Consider the following 23,736-nt stretch of genomic DNA (forward strand, 5'->3'; position numbering starts at 1 on the left):
TTTAAGGAAAAAATTCAAATATTCAAACCGAATGAGCACAATGATCAGCACAAAACATTATCCAATTTCACCCAAAGCGATATACCTAATCCATAAGCACTAAACAATCGATGACACGATTTAACAACCCTACGATGGCCAGATTGTATGTCGAGTTGGGTCGGGTTGGGAGTAAAAATGGTTGTGAGTCGGGCCAAAGCCACGAGGCAAACGAACCTAGCCATGCCAGTCCCACTCTGCATGGTGACGGGCCGGGCTGAAAGGTTCAATACAGGACCCATCCCTACGGGCTATTGTGTCTTACCGTCGTGCCAAAGCCTAATTTTAGCGCACTTTATCGAGCTTTTCCGAAAAATGTGACCTATGCCCAGCCCATGACCCACAACTTAATACTTGGCCCAACCCAACCAACATCCATCTTTAGTTGGGAGCGGGTCTAAGTGTCTTTCCTTTTAAAGGAGAAAAATTTAAATATGCATTCGATCGTGTTTGACTAAAGGTTCTTAGAGCAAAATTTTAACCCGCACACAACACACTTTTGGATCCAGTTCACCCATAGATCATGCTGGTACAGGCGGGTCATGGGTAACCCGGAATAGAGGTCATCTCAGGCAATTTCATGCAAAACAGGGTCATTTTCATTTGAGATGAATAAGAACAAACAAGTTGTTTTCAAAGCTTGGTAGAGCTTCGAGCGGCCCAGCACTGGGATGAGGAGGAGCCGCCAATCGAACCTAACAATTGCTTTCTGAACATATTGAGAATTAAAATTCCCAAAATTCCTGTAGTTGGCTTTGAACAGTTTTGAATTAGTGTGGAAAACATCAATATATGTATTAAACATCTCATATTACTTCAACAAAATTGAGTACTTGTGATTTTAGATCATTAATTTTGTTGAAAACACAAAATCCTTGAAATGGAAGTACATTAAATTTGTACTATAGCAAATTGGCAAGAGCTGAAACAGAAGTCTACCATTAGCAAGAGAATACATTTTGACATAAACCCCAATTGTCTACAGTTTTGAAAGGGATGCAAAACTAATACAGAATGACATGCTGAGGGTCATACCAGAGGCAATACCAATTACAAGCAAGAGCATGCCCAACCAAAAGGACATAATGAAAACAGAAATTGTTATATGTGAAAAGATTCATACCTAATTAGTCCCAATACAATAATACCTCCCAACAAACAAAATGTCCTAATCTTCAACCTGCAGATGATAATCACCAGAAGAGCTTAAAAAATCTTTCAGCAATCAACGAAAAAGGTCCGAAAATGAAAATTTCACCCAAAATCTTCCCATCCTTCTCGAGTTTATGGTCACTTCAACTTCTTCAGGTTTCTCGGTCATAACTGTATTTATCTTCATCCGTAGGACCACTCTCATTAGCATATTGATTATAACGATCATTATCACCACCCAGATCATCCTTATCATATTGTCCCCTTCCTTGTTGATGCCCGTAATGGTCATCATCGTGCTCCGTTTCAGAACGCTTGTTGTGCCCGTTATCAGCATCATACCACCCTCGATCCTCATCAGCAGCACCAGCATGATGATCATAACTTCTCTCTTTTTCACCATGCCTGCTGCTGCTACGGTCATGTTTTGCATCCATGTGATCATACTCATAATCCCTATCACGGGAATGCCCACGGTCCTGGTCCGCTTCACCCGTTTCATAATCACGGTCCCTATCACGATGCCTATCACGGGAGCGTCCATGATCCCTATCTCGATCATAGTCACGACTACGATCTTTGCCTCTATCACGATCACGTGTACGATCACGCTCACGGCCATGATCTCTGTCCCTCTCCTTGTCTCTGGTTCTGTCACGGTCTCTGTGGTGTCTACCCTCTCTGTGCTCGCGATCTCTTGGCTTGTCATGGGATCTCTCACGAGATTTTTCACGCTCCCTTTCTTTCTCTCTTCCCCTTTCTCGAGATTTTTCTCTGGAAAATTGACCATGAATTTAATATCAATAAAGAGTAAATTAAAAGTAAAAAGGAATAAATTAGTTTTAATCCACAGAAACACAATATCACATTTCCTGTTTCTGAAACCTGGAAACTCTAGGGGAAGTGTTTTCATGGGCATAAGCACTGTTACCTGATTCGCTAGTATGATACTGGGCTAGGGTACGCAATTTGCTACCTAATTTCCTAAATTAGACCAAAATTGTACCATTTTCATATTATAATTCGCTTTTTCGGTATGCAGTTCGTGGGGTAATTAAAGAATTAGGTAACAATGGGCATAAGAAAAGCAAATCCACCCCCACACATCAGGAGCCAGGAGACCTTTAATCACAAAAGGACCTTTCGTTCTAAAAAACTCTTTACACAAACCAACTATCATAGCTTCATTTTAATAGGTTGCTAAGACAACAGGCCAGTTGAACCAGAAATGCCCTCATAATAGCTGGTCTGATTCAATGTACATTTTTTTATCAGCCAAAAAACAAAATATTAGAATTCTAAGCAAGATGTTTGATTTGTTGGTACGGTTCTGTGTTGCATATTTCCTCATTGTATGAAATTTTGTTTCCATTCTACCTTTCCAATTCTGTACAACATAGATAAGGAGAAGAAAATTTGCCACAGCAACACTTGCGAGTAAAAGGAGAGAACGTATTAGTAGATTAACATGAATGAATTCCACATGCTCGTCGTCTATCCAAAGCAACAAAGCGTTATCATTCCATTACCCAAACTGTTCAAGCAAATATTACCCTGTGGCAGAGCAAGCTACAAAAGGGACAATTAAATCAGATACAGAATTAATGCAATTACCTATCCTCTCGTATTCTGGGCTCCTCTGATCGAGGCCCTCCAGCTTGTGGCTCCCTGAGAAAGAACAAAAACAGGTTTTCAACCACTGAAAAATATTACTACTGCAAAAGTATAAACAAGAGCTCAGACAGTAAGCAACCAAAATTGGAAGTAGAGGCTACATAATATATTCAAACAAAAATAATAACATGAACCAATCTTTACAAGATCACTGTAGAACTAAATCATCTCCGAAGGTATACATGTTATATTGATCTTTCTAGTGTACTAAGCAGATTCCTTGACCAATAACCCAGCAAATAGTGTCTGTAAAAGCTCATCTGATCGCCAAAGCAAAGTGTCATAATTTCTTAAGCGCAGATTGTACATCTGACCCCTCAAATCAAGCATAGAAATCCCTCCTCAACCTTCCTCTGGTTCTTGCTACTCTTTTAAGAAATTAAGCATATATATAACTTTCATAAAAAAGAAAATTAAAATGGAAATGCACTTCCGAGGTGGAACAAATCTTGATAAACCCGAAAACGTCTTTTTACACCAGGAAGTAAGGCTTAAACATGTATTTATGTTCCAGACATGAAATTATACAAAATAAAGCCAACATATATATATATATATATATATATATATATATATATATATATATATATATATATATATATATATATATATATATATATATATATATATATATATATGCACTCTCACAATATATCAACAACGTCATTTACCTCGTAGAATTATTCTGATTGACATCTTCACCTCCAACTCTAGTTGTTCCTAGTCCACCACCCAATCTCCGAGGTCGCCAGTTAGGAACAGTTCTTCCACGCTCAACATCCACCAGAACCCTCCTTCCATCAATTTTCCTTCCATCAGCTTGTTTATATGCAGCTGCGGTTGCATAAGACATGTCACTTAAGCAAAGTTAAAGAAAACTATAACCCAATCCATCACTGGAATAACAGCAGTATAGCAAACAAACCTTTCATGTCCCTTGTATGCGAAAATTCTATAAAAGCATAGCCTCTAGGTTTGTTTGTCTCCTTGTCGTAGACCATTTTGACCTGAAAGACACAATGAGAAAAGAACTATAGGGACAAGAAAATAACAGACAAAAAGAAACATGCTAGATAAATTCAAGAACATTTGCTTATCATCCAAAGCAACATAGCTAACAATCTACTATAAGTGAATTCCTTGATGGTACGGCAGCCAGGCACTATGCCGCGCACCTTTAATCAATAAAGCTCCACATGTGAGACGACCCGCCATTGAGTTGTAGAAACACTGATGTGAGTGCCAATTTACCAGCCCTTGAACCAACTAATCCCCTTACCAGGGAAATTTATAGATAACTAACCCCCTTACCAGGGAAACTTTCAATATAGAATAAAAAGTGTTTAGAATTAGAAATACCAGGATCCTTACTTGACGGCTGAGAGGTTTTGAGTAATTCGGTGGCCTTTGGATGAACAAAAGAGCTTAGTAAAGAATTGCATGTAGTGAAATTTGAAAAAAGAGAGAGAAATTGTACTCCCGATTTTTTTTACCGAGTGCAGCTAAAGTGTGGGAGCTGTCTCCTTTTGTAGCTTGTAAAAAGAAAGTCACAGAGGCACAGTAGATGTATCTCAACTTACTATTCCAGCTTCGCCATGGAGGATGAAGTATCAGCTTTAAATTCAAAACCGAACATAAAAAAGGAATAATGGATTACCATAGGGTTGACATATCACACCAGCTCTCCATGAACTTTACTCAAAGACCATGCATGGGCCTTCATACTCAGGTAGTGTCAATACCTAGGCGCTAGAACTGAAGGCATATAACAAACTTCGAGAAACCACCCAAATCTAAGGCAAAGGAACACTGTTTGTCAAAGCATATGCAAGACAGACCTATTGTTTTACGAGGTTGCCAACCAAAGATACCTGTGCTATAGGTTCCGAAATGAAAAGCGCCTTTAGCACCGCACAACTTACTATTTCAGCTTTGCCACCAAGGATCAACAGCCATTTACAATAAAACCAATAACCATAGGAACAAGTTATATTATCTAACAAGAAATTACAGGCGGACTTGAATCTAATTGCACCCAGAAGACAAAACGAACATTTAGACTTAACCCTCAATTACCAACTTTGTCAAGCAGAAGACAGGAAATTAACACAAGTTTATATTACAAGGGATAAATGCCTTTTCAATAACCCTTTCATGTCAAGATGAATGATACTTCCTCTGTTTTTTCTTTAAATCACCATTTGCCTTTTATGGAAGTTGTATATTAATTGCAACATTTCCATTTATGGTATGTTTTCACATGCTCACACACCAAATCCCCACTTTACCCTTACCAGGCTTACTCACATTTCACATTTACCATTGTTACCTAACTTTTTTTTCTCTCTTTTGTTTGTTATCACATGGGCAATTTTGATATTTACTATTTTTCTTAAGCTTTGTGCTCAAACCCAAATGGTGTAATTAAAAGAAAAACAGAGGAAGTATTATCTTGATGAATAATATACAACACAATATTTCACTTCATGCAGGATGCAACATTATTGAATCAGGAATGTAAAGCATGATGAAACCTAGCAAATATTTTTTGGATATCAAGCATCTCAAACAAACTCGCCTTACCAGCATTAGCACCTCAAAACTAGAAAGAATTCTGAACAAAATCTTGGCTGAGTCTACAGTCACTGGGAACACTTTTCCCTTCTTCCAATTATCAGTACAAAATGAACACGGATAATTACCAAAATAAGAAATATTTCCGGCAACAATGAACATCGTACCTACCCATCACTTAAATGTGCTTGAACCTTCATAATATTCCACCATGATGCAACACAAAATCCTCAACCCCCCCCCCCCCATTTTGGAATCAAAGCTAAAGATATTGAGTGTGAAGCACAAACAAGATGGGGTCATTACCTGTTTATGTATTATTATTTTTTAAAACCTAAAGAAAATCCAACTTCTACCACGAAGGCCAGAGAGATTCTATCCCAATAACTTTTTTGTTGCAAAAAACACACTTCCTCCGTTCCCCAAATATCACACCATGTGGGCTTTTACACTATTTATACTATGACCTTTGACCATCTTTTGTGATTTACATGTAAGAAAAAGTGTAGTCATCTAAGAACTTGTTAGATTTGTGTCAACATATATTTTCTAAACATATTTTTTTTATAATCTTTACTTGTACATAATTCAAAATATTAAGTGGCAGTCATGCGTTGGGGAGAGAAAAACTCTACATGGTGCAATAATTAGGGGAAGGAAGAAGTATAACCAATGAAATTTTTATTAGCAGAAATGGAATACCTCATTTACAAAAACCATTAATGACTCTAAAAAGATTTAAAACCAAGCTGAAAATCATTCCAGCAAAATGATTGAAAAACTTTTATACTTTGTCAATTGCCACAAGGACAAAACAAAGAGCAGGCGGAGGAGGAACCGTCATCAACACAAGTAACCTCTTACCGAAGATAAAACGCAAGAACCTGATTCCCCAAGGGAATGGTTATAAATACCTACCCGCTTTATGGGCCCATACGTTTCAAACTCCCTTTTCAGCCTGCTCTCTGAGGTCTCATAACTCTGCATAAAAAAAAGCAAATAAACTACTCAGCTCTGTCACACCATAGATAAAAATAGATGCTCTTCGCATTGACAATTTACAAAACTTCAACACATGAAAATTTCTAAATCCGACTATATAGTCCTTGTGACGTTGTAAACTATACAGGAAATAAAAAGCTTAAGAACCCATAGCTCTTTGAATCACGACCTTAGCGTGGTACCCTAAACGAAAAGAAAGAAAACAGTGTTTGAGAAAGGCATGGAATGCACAAGTGAAACAGTGTTTGAGATAGGCATGGAATGCACAAGTGAATTACACAAGCTGCTGGAAATAGATGTAGACACTTAAAATGAAGCAACTCATCGAAAAAATGAAGCAACTCATCTAAGCAAGGATTAAATTCAATAGCAGATAAAAAAATGAAATATGCCATTTCTGTAGACAAACATTATTTAAAAAACAACACAAAGTTAATGAGATTACAATACAAGCAACTAAGAATTAAAAATATTTTACCATTCACTAAATCCATCAAGATGAGAATGGACATAGTGGATAATAAATGATTTAAAAAAAAGGAGACTTTAAACTGAAAGTTTCTTTATCTATCTAAAAGGGCAACTGTCAAAACTGACTATAGTGGTAAGCTAAGCAACACCTAAAGAGGTTGGAAACTTGGAAACCCTGAGTTTTGGCTTTCCTGAGTAAAAGAGTCTGCTTGTTAGAAAATGTCACATCTCCAGAAACGTCTAAAATAGGTCATGATAAAATTAAATCAAAACGTTACTTATTTCAAGGGCCTAACCGAAATAGTTCGAATGGGCTAGAAAAGTAAAAACCTACAAGCTTCGCATGAATTTTATTTACCCCCAGCCCACCCCACACACACACTCCCCTCCCCTATGTGGCTATGTTGATCATTGCATGAGATAAGAGCAAGAGATATCATATATTCAACAGGAAGAGAAAGTCGGTGGAGAGTGATATTGTCTTCAAGGACTGGGCATATTAGTCAGACTCGGTTTTACCTAATTCTTTAATCACCCCATGAACCGGTAACCGAAAAAATGAATTATAACATGAAAATGGTAAATTATTGTCCTTAGCAAATCTGGTAGTGCATTGAGCGAAATGCAAACTCGTACTCATACTAGTGAATCAGGTAATAATCGTCAAACCAACCATGAAATTATTGATACTCTTTCTGTCTCTCATTTTACTTTGCTCCATTTGACCAATTTTTGTGGGAGTTTTTTGGTCAAAGCAGGGCAAGTAAAACGAGATGGAGGGAGTATTTTTTTCCAGGTCAGTTCCTACTTCCTAAGCAACAATAATCATTTTCAATAAGAATAATAGGGATATTCTTATGTTAAACTCATAAAGAGTCGAGTACTAAAAATACAGTAATTAAAATAATTACTATTTTTTCAATCAACATATATGCATATGTTTCTGTAATCCTTTTTTTGGAGAAATGAAGTTTCCCTGTTCTAATTTACCACACCATACTTCATAAGTGGTAATGCTTGTAAACGTTTAAAGATGATTGAATGGAAAAGAACACTCAAGTGGATGATGAGGCTTACCAGCCTAGCAACAAATAGTGTCTTGTACGGGTCTTCAGTGGCATTTGCGTCACTTTGTGGATCATCTGCAATGCAAAAAATGTGAACTTTCACTTAAATGAAAAGAAAAAAGATACATAAGAAAAGGACAGAAACTAGGAAAGGGTATCACATTTCTCTAGCTCTTCTACAGCCTTAGCAGCACCCTTCTCCAGGCGTAATTGGTGAACTCTGGCCCTCCTTTGGGTCTTCTCAAGGAGGAAAAACATAGAGATACAGAAGTAGTCAGACAAACTAATAGAACATGCAAATATAAACCATTAAAGTTCAACTCGTTTCTGCCAAAAAAACTTCCACCCGCTTGTAAAAGATTATCAGATAAAAATGGCGAGAATGAACAAGCACAACACTTGAAATGCTGATAGAAAAAGTTCAACAAGGCCAACATAAAAGGCATAGCATTCATTCTGCTCAGCAACTAACACATAAATAACTTTTACAGAAACAAACAGCTATGATTGACATTAAAAAGAAGATCTCCACTGATCGTGGAGAAGGGTATATGAACAAGTACTAATTGACAACATCAACTAAAAAGGTTTAACGCAAAAGAAGGTCAAAGTCCCAACAAGATTTATACACCCTAAGCACATAATGAATCCCCTTCTTCAACACCTAATCTCATCTATGTGCCAAACTTCCAATCCCTATCGAACTTCGTTGGCACAATAACAGGAAATCTTATAATACTTCTAAAAATCTGCATAGATTACATGAAAGGATATCCCATAAATGGATTACAAGAATGGATAAATCACAAAGATGTCATTTAAACCACATGAGATCAAGGGAGAGTAGCCAAACAACAAATATAATCATCTGGATCAAAGAGTTCCCGCCCCCATCAGCTTTAGTTGTCTGATGTCAGACTATTGTAAATTACAACCTTTCAAAGAATTTAATACAACAAAACAAGTATAGATAGAGCTATTGACTATGCATCAAAGCAAACATAAAGGAAAAATGAACAATGAAAGTAAAAACAGTGCTTCTGTATCCAAATTAAAAATACAAACCGATGTTAACACTAGATGTTAAGTCTCAAAGCATTTCGAAAGGCATGCACAGTCAAGGGAAACATACCGGAGTTTCGCCTTCTTTGACCGGTGGGGCATACTCAGGATCCTCAGGGTCAGGAAATAGATTCACATATTGCCCCATCCCTGCATCGAAAATAAATTTACATTGGTTAAAAAAGAAAAAGAAAAACTCTTATTGCTTGTCATTGCAATACAACACAAAGCTAATAAAATCAATCAAAAAAGCATGTTACCCATATAAGGAGGGCATTTTCTCTTCTCCGGTGGTGGCTTATACTCCAATGGAGGTCGAGGCTCGAAAAGCTTCAGTAAGTTAGGAGTCAGACCAGTCGGATGAGACTGTCCAATCTGCAAGAAAATTTTCACACAATTCAATTCAATTGTTGTCAATTTCACAATTGCAAATAATGAAGAAAATCTGAAACGCTGCATAATCATACAATAATCCACAGCACTCCCCGCCCCATGACAACAACAAAAAAAAAAAAAAGTTAAACTAACACACTAAACTATCATATCTACATAACTGTACAAGTAACATCATTGATGTCAATTTTGCAATTGCAAATAATCAAGGAAATCTCAAACGCTGCATGATCATACAATAATCCACAGCACTCCCCGACCCATGACAACAACAACAACAACAACAACAACAACAACAACAACAACAACAAAAGAAAAAGTTAAACTACTACACTAAACTATCATATCTACAGAACTGTACAAGTAACATCTAAAACTCGATTTTTTCCAGCTCGTGAAGTCACATCTACAAAATTAGGCTCAAAGCACAGCACAAGTACAAATTGATAACAAAAATCCCGATAACACAATCTCAAAAATCAAAGAATTTAACACTATCAGCTGATTCAGACAAACCCTAAATAAAAGCGAGATTAAAAACAAAAATAAAAGATGTATACAAAAAACTTTTGATTAAGCAAAATCAAAGCCCTAAATCTTACCATTTTAAGCTGAAGAACATTAGCACGATTCTGCGCTTTGGTACGACCCTGAACGGCGGCATTCTGGCTACGCAAGAAGGCGTCGTTGTCTCCCATGTCGGAAGACGTCTCACAAAACTAGGGTTAGGGTTCTTGATTTTCTTTTGGGGGGATTAATTTCAGAGGAAAATCGAATTGAGAGGAGAGAGAAAAGAATGCATCAGATTGCCGGAAAATCGGAAGAAAAGGGACAGTGAAAAACCAGAGAACAAAAGAGGAAAGCCGGGACCGGGAAAGGGTTTAGGCTCGCAGATTTATACAGACGAAAAATATTTGTTGGAGTCGGACTACTTGAATTAATACCCGGTCATTTTTTAAGTCCGATTGAGTCGGTTTTGGAAATGGATGGATTATTTGGCCCAGTATTTACCACTTTAATGGACTCAAAGGCCCAAGTATGAAGACGGATTATTCAACTTGTTGGATAATATAAATGCGATGCATACGAATATAAGAAATATATAAGTTAGATATATTCGAACGCATATAAATAAATTGATTAAAATGGTAAGAATTTATTTATGGGGCTATATTAATTAAAATGTTTCTTTGGGCTTTTCTTATTGGGTAGATTGTAATTATATTCTCTATTCTATAAGTGTGGAGGGTATTTTAGTAATCCAAGAGGGACACCAAAAGTGGATTTACTAAAGTAACCTCAACTCTTCACTTATATAATAGAGATTTATCTGAACTTCAAATACAAGACTTTGTTTGATTCAACTAAATTTGACTAAATTTAACTTATTTGAATTTATTTTTGTTGACAAACAGCTTATTTGTATGTTTAAATTGTATATAATAAACTTATTTTTGTTTAACTGAAGTTATCTAAACTTATACTACCTCCGTTAAAACTGATCTTTACGGTTATTTGCACAAATATTAAGATAAAATAAGAAAAGTGTGTAAAAAGTGGATGAATATAATAAAATATGGATAAAAGTAAAGTAGATATGTAAAAATATGGGTGGGTGGGTGTAAGAAAAAAAAGTGAAATTTATTGGAAAGTTGTAAATGTTGTGGCCTTTTAAGGTAAGAGGGGTAAGATGTTAAATTTTTCATATCAAAAAAATAGAATAAAACACATTGTAAAGAAAATTATAAAACGGAGTAAAACGGAAAGTGTAGAGATCATTTTGAAACGGCGGCAGTATGAACTTATATTTTGAACGTACTTATTTTTCTGAAATAAATTGAAATAAGTTTTAAAAAAATTGAAACAAACATATCTTGCGTTTGCTTGAACTTATTAGAACTTATTTATCTGAAATTATATAAACTTTCTTCGAAATAATTCAAAATGCTTTTAATCAAAAACCTTTTTGATGATATTTTATGGTTTCTCATACTAGCTTCCTCCAGTTTTTTTTATACTTGTACCATTTGGTTGCGCGCAAAGATTAAGAAAAATTATAAATACCAAAATTGTCCATATGAAACAAACAAAAGAGGGGGAAGAGATTAGGGTAAAAGTGAGTAAGGATAGAGTATTGGTTTAGTGTGTGAATGCACCAAAAAGCGTGTAAAAATATACCATATAATGAAATGGTGAAAGTAATATACAACTTTCGTTAAAAAAAATGGTAAAAGTAATAGAAAACAGAGGAAGTGTCATCTTTAAGCTCAATGGTACAATCTTTCTCACTATATTTTTTTTTAATAAGTTTAATTGATGGGCATGGCCCATGGTTACCAATGTTTAATCACATTAGGATAAAAAAATTAAAAAAACTTCTTCAATCGCTTACTTTCTTAAAATTATTCCCACGAGCATATGTATGAATGGAATTTCACAAGTATTGACCATATGAAAGCATATTTATGTATGAGTGTATTCATTTTTTCACAAGTATTCATTTTTTCGAAGAATAAAAAGTACATAAAATCATGTATCGAGTAATACGTACAAATCCATTATATGGCTTAAAAGGTGGAAAACACACATACATGAACGCTCATTCTTTACCAATTAGTAGAAGTTATAGCCTTTTGTTAAATGGTACTTAAGAATATAGCAGAGCCAAGTAGCGTTTTATATCTCTTTCGTCCGATTTCGAGAAGAATATGTAGCTACTAGCTAGGATGCATGAGATTTTGTGAGAAAAACAATGGATTGATCTCCACTATATTTTTTTCAATAAGTTTAATTGATGGGCATGGCCCATGGTTACCATGTTTAATCACATTAGGGAAAAAAAAAACCAAAAAAAGCTTCTTCAATCGCTTGCTTTCTTAAAATTATTCCCACGAGCATAGTATGAATGGAATTTAACAAGTATTGACCATATGAAAGCATATTTATGTATGAGTGTTACTATTCATTTTTTTTGAAGAATAAAAAGTACATAAAATCATGTATTGAGTAATACGTACAAATCCATTCTATGGCTTAAAAGGTGGAAAACACATATACATGAACGCTCATTCTTTACCAATTAGTAGAAGTTTTTATTAAATGGTACTTAGGAGTATAACATAGCCGAGTAGCGTTTTATATCTCTTTCGCCCAATTTCGAGAAGATCGAATATGTAGCTACTAGCTAGGATGCATGAGATTTTGTGAGAAAAACAATGGATTAATCTCTATATGATTAAAAAAACAATTAGAATGTGTACCATAATCCAATTCATGCAATAAATTAATTAGTCTAGTTAAAACATTTTTAGGGTATATGTTTGCTTTTCATCTCTTTTGAATTGTCGCTTGAGCTACTAGACGGGTTCAACCCGTATTCGCTAGTGGTTGCTCCATATTCACTGCTTGCAAAATCTTGAGTTGCCAATGCCATTTGTCTGAACCTCTTTAGATCTTTACTATATGCACGAGAATCATAATCTGAGCCCTCTGATGAGCTTAACATTGAGTTTTGCCCTATCTTTCCACCTTCACTATTTAGGTCTTCAAGTGAGACATCTCCTTCCAATGCTCGAACAATCTGCATTTTATATTTTTTTATTACATCAGATATTATACTATCTCTGTTTTATAAAGATTTTTTACAGTTACTATTTGCACAAATATTAAGATAGAAGTAAGTGAAATGTGTAAAAACATGGGTGTATGTAAGGAAAAAAAATATGAATAAAGTCAGAGAAAGTGAGTGGGAAATTGTAAATATTGTGGGGATAGGAAGGGTAAGGTAGTAATTTTTCATGTCTAAAAATAAAATAAAGCAAAGTGTAAAGATCATTATGAAACTACACACTTTCAGGAAAGACAACCTAACGGTTAGACCACTTTGATGTCACCTAATGAAACTGATTAGTTAAACCATGAAACTGATTAGTTAAACAATGAGATCAATTAGTTAAGATTTTATGAGTTTTAGTTAATACTACTAATAAGTTTGTTAAAAAATAATAACTATTCGACTCATAAATTTAACTATTTATCTTTATACCTTAACTATTTTGTTATTCAATTAGTTATGATTTTATTACTTTTAGTTATGTTGTATACTAGTTTAGTTAGTATCAAAAAAGTGGTCTAACCGTTAGGCTGTCTTACACTCTTACACAAAAGCTTTTGGTATGAAAAAAAACTAAAACGGTAAAGTGTAAAGATCATTTTGAACGGAATTAGTATATATGTCAATTTAAAAGAATTTAAGAAAAACTATGTAACTAATTGTACAAACCTGGCTCATTTTAGGACGCCTCTTAGCAGAATGGCGAATGGATGCAGCAGCACAAGCTACCATTCGTTTCATTAAACTCGGGTCATAGTTTCCCTCCAAACGTGGATCAACAAACTCATGGTAGTTCCCAGTTTCCAAGGCTTTTGTTAGGAGCGGCCTGGACTGTGGATCATGAACAAAACTAGGGGTGAGAATGGGTCGGGTACCCGACAATAACATTATCGGATCAGGTAACCGATAACTAATAAGGCTAAAATTGATATCCATGAATCAAACCGTTAAGTTCGGTTACCCAAACTTTCGGATCAGATATGGGGTATCCGTTATGATATCCAATTAGAAAAAATAGATTTTATAACTAGATTATTGTAATATCATTCAACACTAAATACCAACAATTAACACAAGATTTTTTGACTACATTACTAATGAAATTAGAATTTACTCGAATTATACATTGATTATTACGTAACATATAGGACTTTGAGCTCTTGGGAAAAAATTTAAATTTGGAAAAACTTAAAAAATGGCTTATCGGATCGTTTGCGAATACCCGTTATTTATAAAATGATATCCGTAACCATATCCAATTACCAAATTTCGAATCGAGTACCCGACCGATAACCATATCGGATCGGGTACCCGAACCGATAACCATGTCGGTTATCGGTTCGGGTACCCACTTTTTTGGATCGGATATCGGTTTGAGTTTCGGGTTTTTGGTTTTTCAGATAGTTTTGCTCGGCCCTAAACAAAACATCATGAAGTTTATGATAAGTACAGTCATGATCGATTCAATAGTTTTAGTCGTCAATTAAGTTATCAAATCTATATAATTTGGGACGACTAAACTTATTGTATCATGTACTTCCTCCGATTTCTAATACTCGCAATTTGTTAATTCTACACTATTCATATATTATACGGAGTATTTTGATTATTGTTGGTGATTTATACGTAAGTTAAAACATAGCCATGTGGGATCTTGTTAGATTCGTCTTAATATGTATTTTCAAAATTTTAGCTTTTTATAATTTTTTCTTAAAGAGAATTAAAGATGTTAATATCAAAGCTGTATATTGTCATGCGTAAAAGTGACAAACGTTGCGAGTAAAAATGAACAGATAGAAGTATAAAACATTAGTTGCGTGAAATACCCAATCAACCAAGCTATCTTCCATGTACTTCATGTGAGGGTCAACTGGTCGACGTCCAGTTATAATTTCTAGCAACATGACACCATATGAGAAAACATCCGACTTTTCTGTTAGCTTGCCACTTGAAGCATACTCTGGAGCCAAATATCTACAAAAAATTCCAATGTACCGTCCACGTTAACATGTCTTTTGAAAAAATATTTTATTTTTTCCCAATTAATTTTTAAACCGCCAATTTAATTGCGGTTTGCTTGAGAAAAAAAACCGCCATTTCAGTTGGCGGAGGTTTACTTGAGAACAAAACTGCCATTTTTCAATCGGCGGCTTGCTTAACCCAAAACCATCGTTTCAATCGGTCATTTAAACCAAAACCGTTAATTCACTTAGCGGTTTACCTACATTAGCCACTAATTGAATTAGTAGTTTTGTACTGTTTTTTTAAGTCGATTTTTTTTGGTGACATGAACGGTAGATTGAGATTTTTGGTAAAATATGGTGTATTGTGGAAATTCTAATATCTTTTAGAATTTTGTACCAAAATTGCTCTATCGTTAAGGAAGTTTAAATGACCAAGATGTTTCTTCTCCAAATGATGATTTCTATAACTTTTATGTGAAGTGGTTGACTTTAATTTGGTCTTTGAATCAAAATTTTAAAAGAACTTATTAAATTTTTAGAAGTTTTTCGACGAGTAAAACAATTAGGAGATCATCACGTACTCACCCAAAAGTTCCCATCACACGAGTAGAGACGTGGGTGTTTGTATCAGAGGTAAGCTTAGCTAGTCCAAAGTCAGCAACCTAAATCGATACCAAGTTGACAAAAGAATGTCAAAAAATTACCTTGTCGCATACACAAGTTCGCAACATATAAGGATGACGAGAAAAGTAGATTGAAGAATGTACCATGGCCTCATAGTTTTCATCCAACAAAATATTAGAAGCTTTGATGTCACGATGGATGATTCTTGGGTGACCTGGTAAATCCGTAAATGTACCATTAGAAACACACCAAAACAATTTTTAAGGTGAAAGTATTTTAAGTAAAGGAACTTTATAACTTATAAGCTTAGTTGGTAAATGCACCATGATAAAAACAAAATATAGGGACAACACATAAAGAAAAATTGATAGAACATACAATCTTCATGAAGATAACCAAGCCCTTTAGCCGATCCAAGTGCAATGCGAAGCCTAGTTGGAAAATCCAATTCACCTTTTTCTGAAATTGAATCAACATTAATGTATAAGAAACTAAGCAAGTAAATACCATTTCTCAAAAAAAAAAAAAAAAAAACCAAGTAAATACCATGCTAGTATGTATTAATATGACCTAAACAAACTCGATATGGAAGACCTAGTTTTTATCTCTACTCTCGCAATTGGATTTAGTTATCGGACGGATTGGGTCAGGATCGCCACAATTATTAGTGGGTCACTTTTTAAAGGGTCAAAGCGGGTTGGTCGATGCGGGTCAAAGGTCAATAGTGGGGCAGGTCGATGCAGGTCAAAGGTCAATAGCGGGTTGATAATTGACTGGCCAATAAATTAGGAAGAAAAAAAAGATAGAACGAGAGTCAATAGACAATCCATGTAATTAATAATCCATTCACATGTTTATTTTTACGTTATCTATTTTATTTTCTAACTTATTGGGTTAATATTCTAACCCATAATCGACCATGTCTAAGTGTCCAGTAAGGCTTTATACACTAATGACCCGATTCAATAAAAGTCATTTAAAGTTGACCCTTAACCCTTTACCCTTTACCCTTTACCCAATGGACTAACCTGACTGATATTCAGGTCTACTCATTTATACCTCAAATGGTAAGTTTTCTGTAATGTCTCTATCTACCTCCTCTCAGGCCCACTATATCAACCCTTTACTCAATGGGCTAACGTGTCTGATAATCAGTTTTACTCATTTATACCTTAAATGGTAAGTTTTCTGTAATGTCTCTATCTACCTCCTCACGGACTTAAAGATGTTTGTGGGCCGGGGCAACCCGAAGCCCGACCCGACCGGCACAAAGATAGCACGACCCGACACAAGCACGAAAAAAGCACGGCACGGCATGAACACGAAGTCGTGGGCCGTGGGCCGGATTTGAGCCTTAATTTTTTGGAAAAAGCAGGACAAAGCACGATACGACTCGACCCAACACGACAAAGCACACTAAGTTTAGTAAAATTAGCCTTAGGCACTACGGGTCTGCCCGACCCGACATGAAATCCCGTGGGCTTGGACCGAGCCTTATTTTGAACTTTTTGGCCCAGCCCAATACGATACAACGTGGGCATGTCGTGGGCCCGACCCGTTTAGACACACGACACGTGGGCTCTACCCGAAGCCCGACCTAGCCTGGCCACGGTCTCTACACGGACCCACTATATCAACCTACATGTAAAATAGTATATGTTTAAAAATTAGAGAATAAAAGAACATACTATGGAGGTGGAATTCCAAAGTGTCATTAGGAACAAACTCATAGACCAACATCCGTTGTCCACCAGCAATACAATAACCCACCAAGGATACAAGATGTCGATGATGAACACGACTAATAATCTCAACTTCCGCCGAAAATTCTCTCTCTCCTTGTCCACTACCAGTTTTAAGGCTTTTAACGGCGATCTCTTTTCCGTTAGGTAAAATACCCTTGTGTACGTATCCGAAACCACCTTGCCCTAACATCCTCGACCTATCGAACCCGTTCGTCGCCGCCGCTAGCTCGCCGTAGGTGAAGGTGCTCTTGTTAAAACCCAGTGTTAGACTTGGAGATGTTGGTATTGACGCCGCCATCGCCGCCGCATTTGGGCCATGTCCGCTTTCGTCGCTAGTTGTACCATTTGGATGTCCCCAACCGCCTCCGCCGGAAGGTGGTGGGATCTTGACTGCGTGGTGGTCATGAGGAGATGATTGCCAATATTGATTGTTACCTGAAATCAAAGTTATGATAGCAATAAAATGAATCATCGTTAAGGGAAATTCACATGTGTGTTGGGATCAATAGTTGTCCCACATTGAAGAAGAAATGACCGAGATATAATAAAATTTGATGGGCAATTCCACAATACCAATTGTTTTTAGAATGAAATTCAACCATGCTTGTTATAATGAAGTGACGTGGTAAAATGTAGTAATGTAACTTTTCGTTGTCTCGGTGTGTGTTTAGTTATGAGAGTTTTAGAGAAAAGGAGCTTTCGAGGCCTGCAAACTAAAGGTTTGACGATCATTTTTTAAAAAAAAACTAATATAAGTGTTTAGTTATGAGATGTTTGAAAAAGAATTTTAGGATAAAAGCTATTTGAATTTTTTGCATTCATTGTCTAAAATTGTAAACCCATACCAACGTACATCACTTTTTCAGTGTCCTTAAATATCATTACAAGTTATACATCTAACATCTAGTTTACCAAACACTTTATACAAACAACTAGTAATTCAATCAAACCAACTAATACTACATAACAACTAACAACTGATTGCCAAACACAATATTATATTTTTGGAATAGTAAATTATAAAACTAAAAACTTAAAATAATGGTTACGTACCTTGAGATTTTTTAGAAGCACCATCCCAACCATAAGAGGGTATACCTTCACTCTTTTTCTTCTTCTTTCTTAAGCACACTACACAAACAGCCATTAGAAAAAGCAAGAGGCCACTAACCACCACCACTCCGGTTATGATACCACCGTCATTATTCGATTTCGACGGCCCTTTAGGAGCGGAGCCTCCATCGGTTAAGGAAGGGGATGGTGATTCAGCCGACGAACCGAGCGGTGCCGGTGGAGCTAGTTGTTCTATCGGCGGCCGAGGTTGCGACGGGATATCCTTAGGCGGCTCGCCACCGCCGTTACGATCAATTGGTGGAGGTTTTTTGTCATTGTCCTTACCACTATTATTATTATCTTTTTTAGGAGGCGGCGATGGTGATTTCTCTGTGGGTGGCGATGGCGGCGATGGTGATTTCTCTGTTGGTGGCGATGGTGGTTCCTCTGACGGGGGTGGTGGAGATGGAGATGAGTCTTCGGTTGGCGCCGGAGGAGACGGAGGTGGTGATGAGGGTGGCACTGGCGGTGGCGGGGAGGATGAAGGAGTTGGTGGTGGTGGTGGTGGTGATGAATCTGGTGATGACGATGATGATGATCCTGACGGTGGTGATTGATCAGGTGAAGGTGATGATTCGTCGTCCGCCATTTTCACCGGCCTCCTAGCTTTTCTTTCTTTCCAATTATAACTATTTACTTCAACATGAAAAAAAGCTTTTGTTTAAGAATCTTTACCCCTTTGGCTCTCCTCCTTTTGCTCGCCTCTAATTCTTCCCAAGCCCTAATTAATGATTATTAACCAACAAACAAAAAATTAACAAAAACAAAAAATTGTAAATCAAAGGATTAGAAATCGGATTACGTTTCTTGAGGCGAATGAGTCACAAGGACAATACAAATTAATAAACGAGGGCAGGAGATTTGAACTTGAAATGTATCATACGCAGAACTTAATCTAAACCAATAGACCAAGATCTCATTGATATTATAACTGTCTTATTATTTTAAGATGTTAGATTATGTAAAGAATATCCAAACTAAAGTTGGTGCATCATTTTTAACATGTGCTCCTAACATGCATGAATTTGAGATTATACACACATTGTGCACTTAACCAATTAAGTGCACCATTTTAGATAACCTTAGGTGCACCATTTAACATTGTAATAATTACTAATGATATACAACAATAGATTCTCAATGTGTGAATCAAATGTCATATCTTCAACCAGAAATCTTAATTAATTAATTAATTCAATCTAGTATGATCATATTTTATCGTGATTTATCTCTGAAGATAAAATTCGACTGTAGAACTAATATTACATAAAAATAATATTATACGATATGATCTCGAGATAGAGATCGAGAGAGGTAGAGAGAGAACCTGAAGGAAGAGAGTAATTAGAAAAGGAAAATCAGAAGAAAGAGAAGCAAAAATTGGAGTGGAAGGTCGATGGCATGATAGAAAGGAAGACATAATCCTTCAATTAGTCTCTCCTTCCTACAAAAAAGGATCTAATCGTTCTGTCTCTTAATTAATTTCCTTCATTTTGTTTAACTTAATTGTTTTTCTCCCTAATCTCATTTTCTCTTTCCTACTCTTGCCTTAATTCATGACTCCCCTTCATTTTAGCACTCTTGAGCTAATTTACATCCTTTTATGTCTTTAAACACCATATTTTATTAGTTATTCAACATAATAATAGGCCAATAATCGCAATCTTAAGTGCTAAATTAAGATATAATGTACATTGAAAACAATTATGGAGTAAATACTTGGTACAATATTGCTAACTAAAAGGGAAAAAAGTTCTACCAAAAGCTTCATTTTCTATGTAACCATTAGTAAAATGTATTTCAATTTTATGTTTAAGAAAATTTAAATTAAACATAGTTTAGGTATTGTTTTCAAATTCGTTCTCAATCTTGACATAGACTAACATGATTTCTAAATTAAACATATGAACTGAACTTTTAAACAAATGCACGTACAAATAATACTTCCTCCGTTTTTTAATACTCGCAACGTTTGTTAGTTTCACGCATGCCAATGCACAACTTTGATCATTTATATCTTAAATTCTCTTTATGCAAAAATTATAAAAAGTTAATATTTTGAAAATACACATTGAGACGAATCTAACAAGATCCCACATGACTATGTTTTATCTTATATAAAAAGCATTAAGAATAGTCAAAGTAGATTATATGAATAGTGGCAAAAGTCCAAATGTTGCGAGTATTAAAATACGGAGAAAGTATAATACTCCCTCTGTCCCTTAATACTCGCACCGTTTTGACTTTTTGCATTATTCACATAATTCGCTTTGACTCTATTTTATTTATAGTATATGAAAACATATGTTAATATATAATATATTGTTGGCTACATCTCAATATATATTTTCAAAATATTAATATTTTATAAGTTTTTATAATATGTAGTTAAAGATATTGGTGGTCAAAGTTGTGCATTGACAAGCGTGTCCAGTTAAAACGGTGCGAGTATTAAGGGACAGAGGAAGTATTACAAAAGATAAAACTAGTACAAAAAAAATATAAATAAAAATAAAGAGTGCAATATATATTATTTCCCCTTCTTTTTTTGGGGTATACAACACCAAAAGTTGCAACTAACAAAAGAAAAAATCGATGTCAAAAAAAAAAAAAAAACCCAAAAGAAAAATAATACGTATATAGATTTGTATCGACTATCGAGTAGTTACTACTCCGTACTCCAAAAGAAAAATAATACGTATATAAACTTGTATCGAGTAGTTTTTTTTTTTTTTTTTTTTAAGGTAAGAAGAAGGGACCCTACTGAACCAGCACCTAGCACAGGTTAACCAGCCCAGCTCCACAGGTCATCGCTTGAGCCACTCCCAAGCATTTGCAGTTGATGGGGCTTGAACTTGTGACCTCCAAGTCACAAGGTATCGAGTAGTTACTACTCCGTATTACATAATTACTTCTTAGTTTTCCTTAGTTGTTCTTTGGTGGATGGCGCTGCGGTCCACGATAATCAGCATAAGTTACAAAAGCATCCATATCTTGTTGTCCTGGTATAAGTTTTCTGCCGATCTTTTGACATCTTTCTTTAGTGATTGAAGCTTCATTTACTAATGTAGGTATTGATTTTGATGAAACCTTTGCTACATTGTTATAGTCGCATCTAGTAACAACAACATTGTCCTTTGAAAACGACTTTTTTAGTGAAGTTTGTCTTTTTGCATTATTCATCCTCTTTAACGCCTCTGCGGCCTTAGCTAGCATTGGTGTCACCTAAAAGAAGCATGTTAATAATATATCTTAAATTACGTCATGCAAGACACACAGGTAATGTAATATATATATTTTCTCCGATTCCAAAAATATTGCAACATTTAGAAATGTACAAGTCTTCAAATTTTAGGGCAAAATGTGAGATACTATTGAAACTTAATTATAAGTTGACACGGAGTAGTAAGATACCCCTTTTAGTAAGAGTATGTTGATTGAGTATTTGCATTGTTAAAATAAAATAAAATAAATTATGTACTTGAATTAAAGGGAAACATTGCATTATTTATGAAATTCACTTTAATTAATCATAAAAGTTGCAAGATTTCCACCACAACACTACAAGAATTTGTATCTTTAACGACAACCTAATTACGACGGGTCAAAAATCCCGTCGCAAAAGTCTTTTGCGACGGGCCTAAAAACAAACAATGACGGGAATAACCGTCGCAAATTTCTTTTACGACAGGTTTACGACGGATTTACGACGGGATTTCTATTAACGACGGCCCCCTTTTATGACGGGTTCGCGACAGGAAATCCCGTCGTTAATCAACGATTATCGGCCTTTCGCGACGGGATTTCCCGTCGTTAATAGTACAATTTCTTGTAGTGCAAGTAAATAAATAAATAAATTAATTAACGCTATTGCAGTATTTCATAATAGTAAGATAAATTGTTACATACATATACGCAGTAGTAGGTTAAAATCACTATATTGTGATAAGGGTAATTGAATTCGTACCTTTGCTTTAGAAGACTTATTAATATCATCTGTTCTGGATGCATGTCCATCTAATCAATGGAGATCAATAGAGCCAGTCAGCCAACAAAGGATTTTTAAAGAAAATAAAAATATGTATAATTAAAAAAATAAAAGTAAAGTGGTGGATATATATATGTTGATCCATAATATATTCAGTCTTCCTTTATAGAATAGAGATTAAAAAAACTGAATAATATGAAAAACGTAGTGATTAATTATGCGCCTTTTAGAGTTTTAGCCATATTATTTTCATCCTAAACATTACTTTCAAGTAGAATTTAGTTATATACGAAGTATATATATGTGGAACAAATTATACCAAGTACGTATAACAATAAGTTAGTAAATATACGCCCTAATTAATCGGTTAAAAGAATAGTAAAAATAAGCCCTAATCGGTAAAAAAAAACCAAGTACGGAGTATATAACGGCGATATGTATATGTACCATGGTGAGAGAAAGAGGTCGTGGTCGTGGTCGTGGTTGTGGCCGTGGAGGCGATGAAGAAGAAGATGAGAAGTAGTGAAAGTAAACAAGGAGACCAAACATTATGCATCATTCTTTGTTTGTAGAGAAAAAATGGGTATGTTTGTTCTTTCAACCACTTTATTATGGTGAAGAATATATAATACGTAACTAATAGTAGTATTGAATATTACAAGAAGAAATTTATAGAGGTCCTAAAATTGTTAAAACCTAGGCTAATTTTTTAAAAATATTGTTTGATTCAATGTAGCAAATTACTTGTATTTTTTCTAGGAGTCAAACTAATTGTTGCCAAGATCCAATGCTTCTTTTCTGTACATACTCCAATTAAGTTGATGCAAATAATAATGGTGAGGGGATTTGAACATGTGACCTATCCGTAATACATAAAAATTTCGGTCTTAACTATTAGGTCAACTCGTGGTTTCCTAACGAAGTTAATTTTTTTTTCAAAATTGTTTTTTAATTACTAAATGAGTTTTGACCGAGCTTGCACCTCTGGTTGTACATTAGTTGAACAAGTTACTACAGAGTACTTATAATAGAGGGAGGACGAGTAACATGAAGTTGTTCGATCGAGTTGGCTCGTTTTCCTAACGAACTTAAATATTTTATTCAATTTATTTTATTAACTTTTCAAATGAGTTTTGACCGAGCTTGCAACCTTAATTTACACTAGTTGCAAGTTGCAACTATTTACTTACTAATAATCGAGGGAGGACGAGTAATAACATGAAGCCGTTCGATCGAGCTGGCTCGTTTTCCCTAG

At 35.3% G+C, this 23,736-nt stretch overlaps 3 protein-coding genes across 3 annotated transcripts; all 3 read right to left on the minus strand.

Moving 5' to 3' along the window:
• Positions 1–951: 951 nt before the first annotated feature.
• Positions 952–10,340, minus strand: LOC110797806 (U1 small nuclear ribonucleoprotein 70 kDa). Its single transcript, XM_022002926.2, has 10 exons — positions 10,037–10,340; positions 9,302–9,416; positions 9,112–9,191; positions 8,141–8,216; positions 7,990–8,054; positions 6,358–6,420; positions 3,791–3,872; positions 3,537–3,699; positions 2,806–2,859; positions 952–1,965 (listed from the first exon to the last, which is right to left on the minus strand). The coding sequence occupies exons 1-10, from the start codon at positions 10,130–10,132 to the stop codon at positions 1,344–1,346; spliced, it is 1,416 nt and encodes a 471-aa protein (XP_021858618.1). The 5' UTR covers positions 10,133–10,340; the 3' UTR covers positions 952–1,343.
• A 2,310-nt stretch (positions 10,341–12,650) lies between these two features.
• Positions 12,651–19,976, minus strand: LOC110797820 (proline-rich receptor-like protein kinase PERK4). Its single transcript, XM_022002939.2, has 9 exons — positions 19,821–19,976; positions 18,434–19,214; positions 17,324–17,815; positions 16,014–16,094; positions 15,779–15,849; positions 15,597–15,673; positions 14,874–15,021; positions 13,717–13,878; positions 12,651–13,014 (listed from the first exon to the last, which is right to left on the minus strand). Exons 2-9 carry the CDS (start codon positions 19,080–19,082, stop codon positions 12,742–12,744), a joined length of 1,953 nt encoding a protein of 650 aa, XP_021858631.2. The 5' UTR covers positions 19,083–19,214; positions 19,821–19,976; the 3' UTR covers positions 12,651–12,741.
• A 941-nt stretch (positions 19,977–20,917) lies between these two features.
• Positions 20,918–23,078, minus strand: LOC110797819 (uncharacterized). The gene is made up of 3 exons (XM_022002938.2): positions 22,929–23,078; positions 22,461–22,510; positions 20,918–21,718 (listed from the first exon to the last, which is right to left on the minus strand). Exons 1-3 carry the CDS (start codon positions 23,038–23,040, stop codon positions 21,419–21,421), a joined length of 462 nt encoding a protein of 153 aa, XP_021858630.1. The 5' UTR covers positions 23,041–23,078; the 3' UTR covers positions 20,918–21,418.
• Positions 23,079–23,736: the final 658 nt, after the last annotated feature.

The sequence above is a fragment of the Spinacia oleracea genome, chromosome 3 (assembly GCF_020520425.1).
Source record: "Spinacia oleracea cultivar Varoflay chromosome 3, BTI_SOV_V1, whole genome shotgun sequence".
Classification (NCBI taxonomy): Eukaryota; Viridiplantae; Streptophyta; class Magnoliopsida; order Caryophyllales; family Amaranthaceae; genus Spinacia; species Spinacia oleracea.

Bases quoted from the DNA above. Each gene is read 5' to 3' on its own strand.
- LOC110797806 (XM_022002926.2), bottom strand. From the start codon at position 10,132: ATGGGAGACAACGACGCCTTCTTGCGTAGCCAGAATGCCGCCGTTCAG. The intron at 9,192-9,301 runs GTAACATGCTTT...TTTTCGATGCAG, and splicing joins AAAATGCCCTCCTTATATGG to GGATGGGGCAATATGTGAAT. The intron at 8,217-9,111 runs GTATGTTTCCCT...CTCCTTGAGAAG, and splicing joins TCAAAGAAGGCGAAACTCCG to ACCCAAAGGAGGGCCAGAGT.
- LOC110797820 (XM_022002939.2), bottom strand. From the start codon at position 19,082: ATGGCGGACGACGAATCATCACCTTCACCTGATCAATCACCACCGTCA. The intron at 17,816-18,433 runs GTACGTAACCAT...CTTTGATTTCAG, and splicing joins TGCTTCTAAAAAATCTCAAG to GTAACAATCAATATTGGCAA. The intron at 15,674-15,778 runs GTACATTCTTCA...GTATCGATTTAG, and splicing joins ATGAAAACTATGAGGCCATG to GTTGCTGACTTTGGACTAGC.
- LOC110797819 (XM_022002938.2), bottom strand. From the start codon at position 23,040: ATGATGCATAATGTTTGGTCTCCTTGTTTACTTTCACTACTTCTCATC. The intron at 22,511-22,928 runs GTACATATACAT...TCCATTGATTAG, and splicing joins GACCTCTTTCTCTCACCATG to ATGGACATGCATCCAGAACA. The intron at 21,719-22,460 runs GTACGAATTCAA...TGCTTCTTTTAG, and splicing joins ATAAGTCTTCTAAAGCAAAG to GTGACACCAATGCTAGCTAA.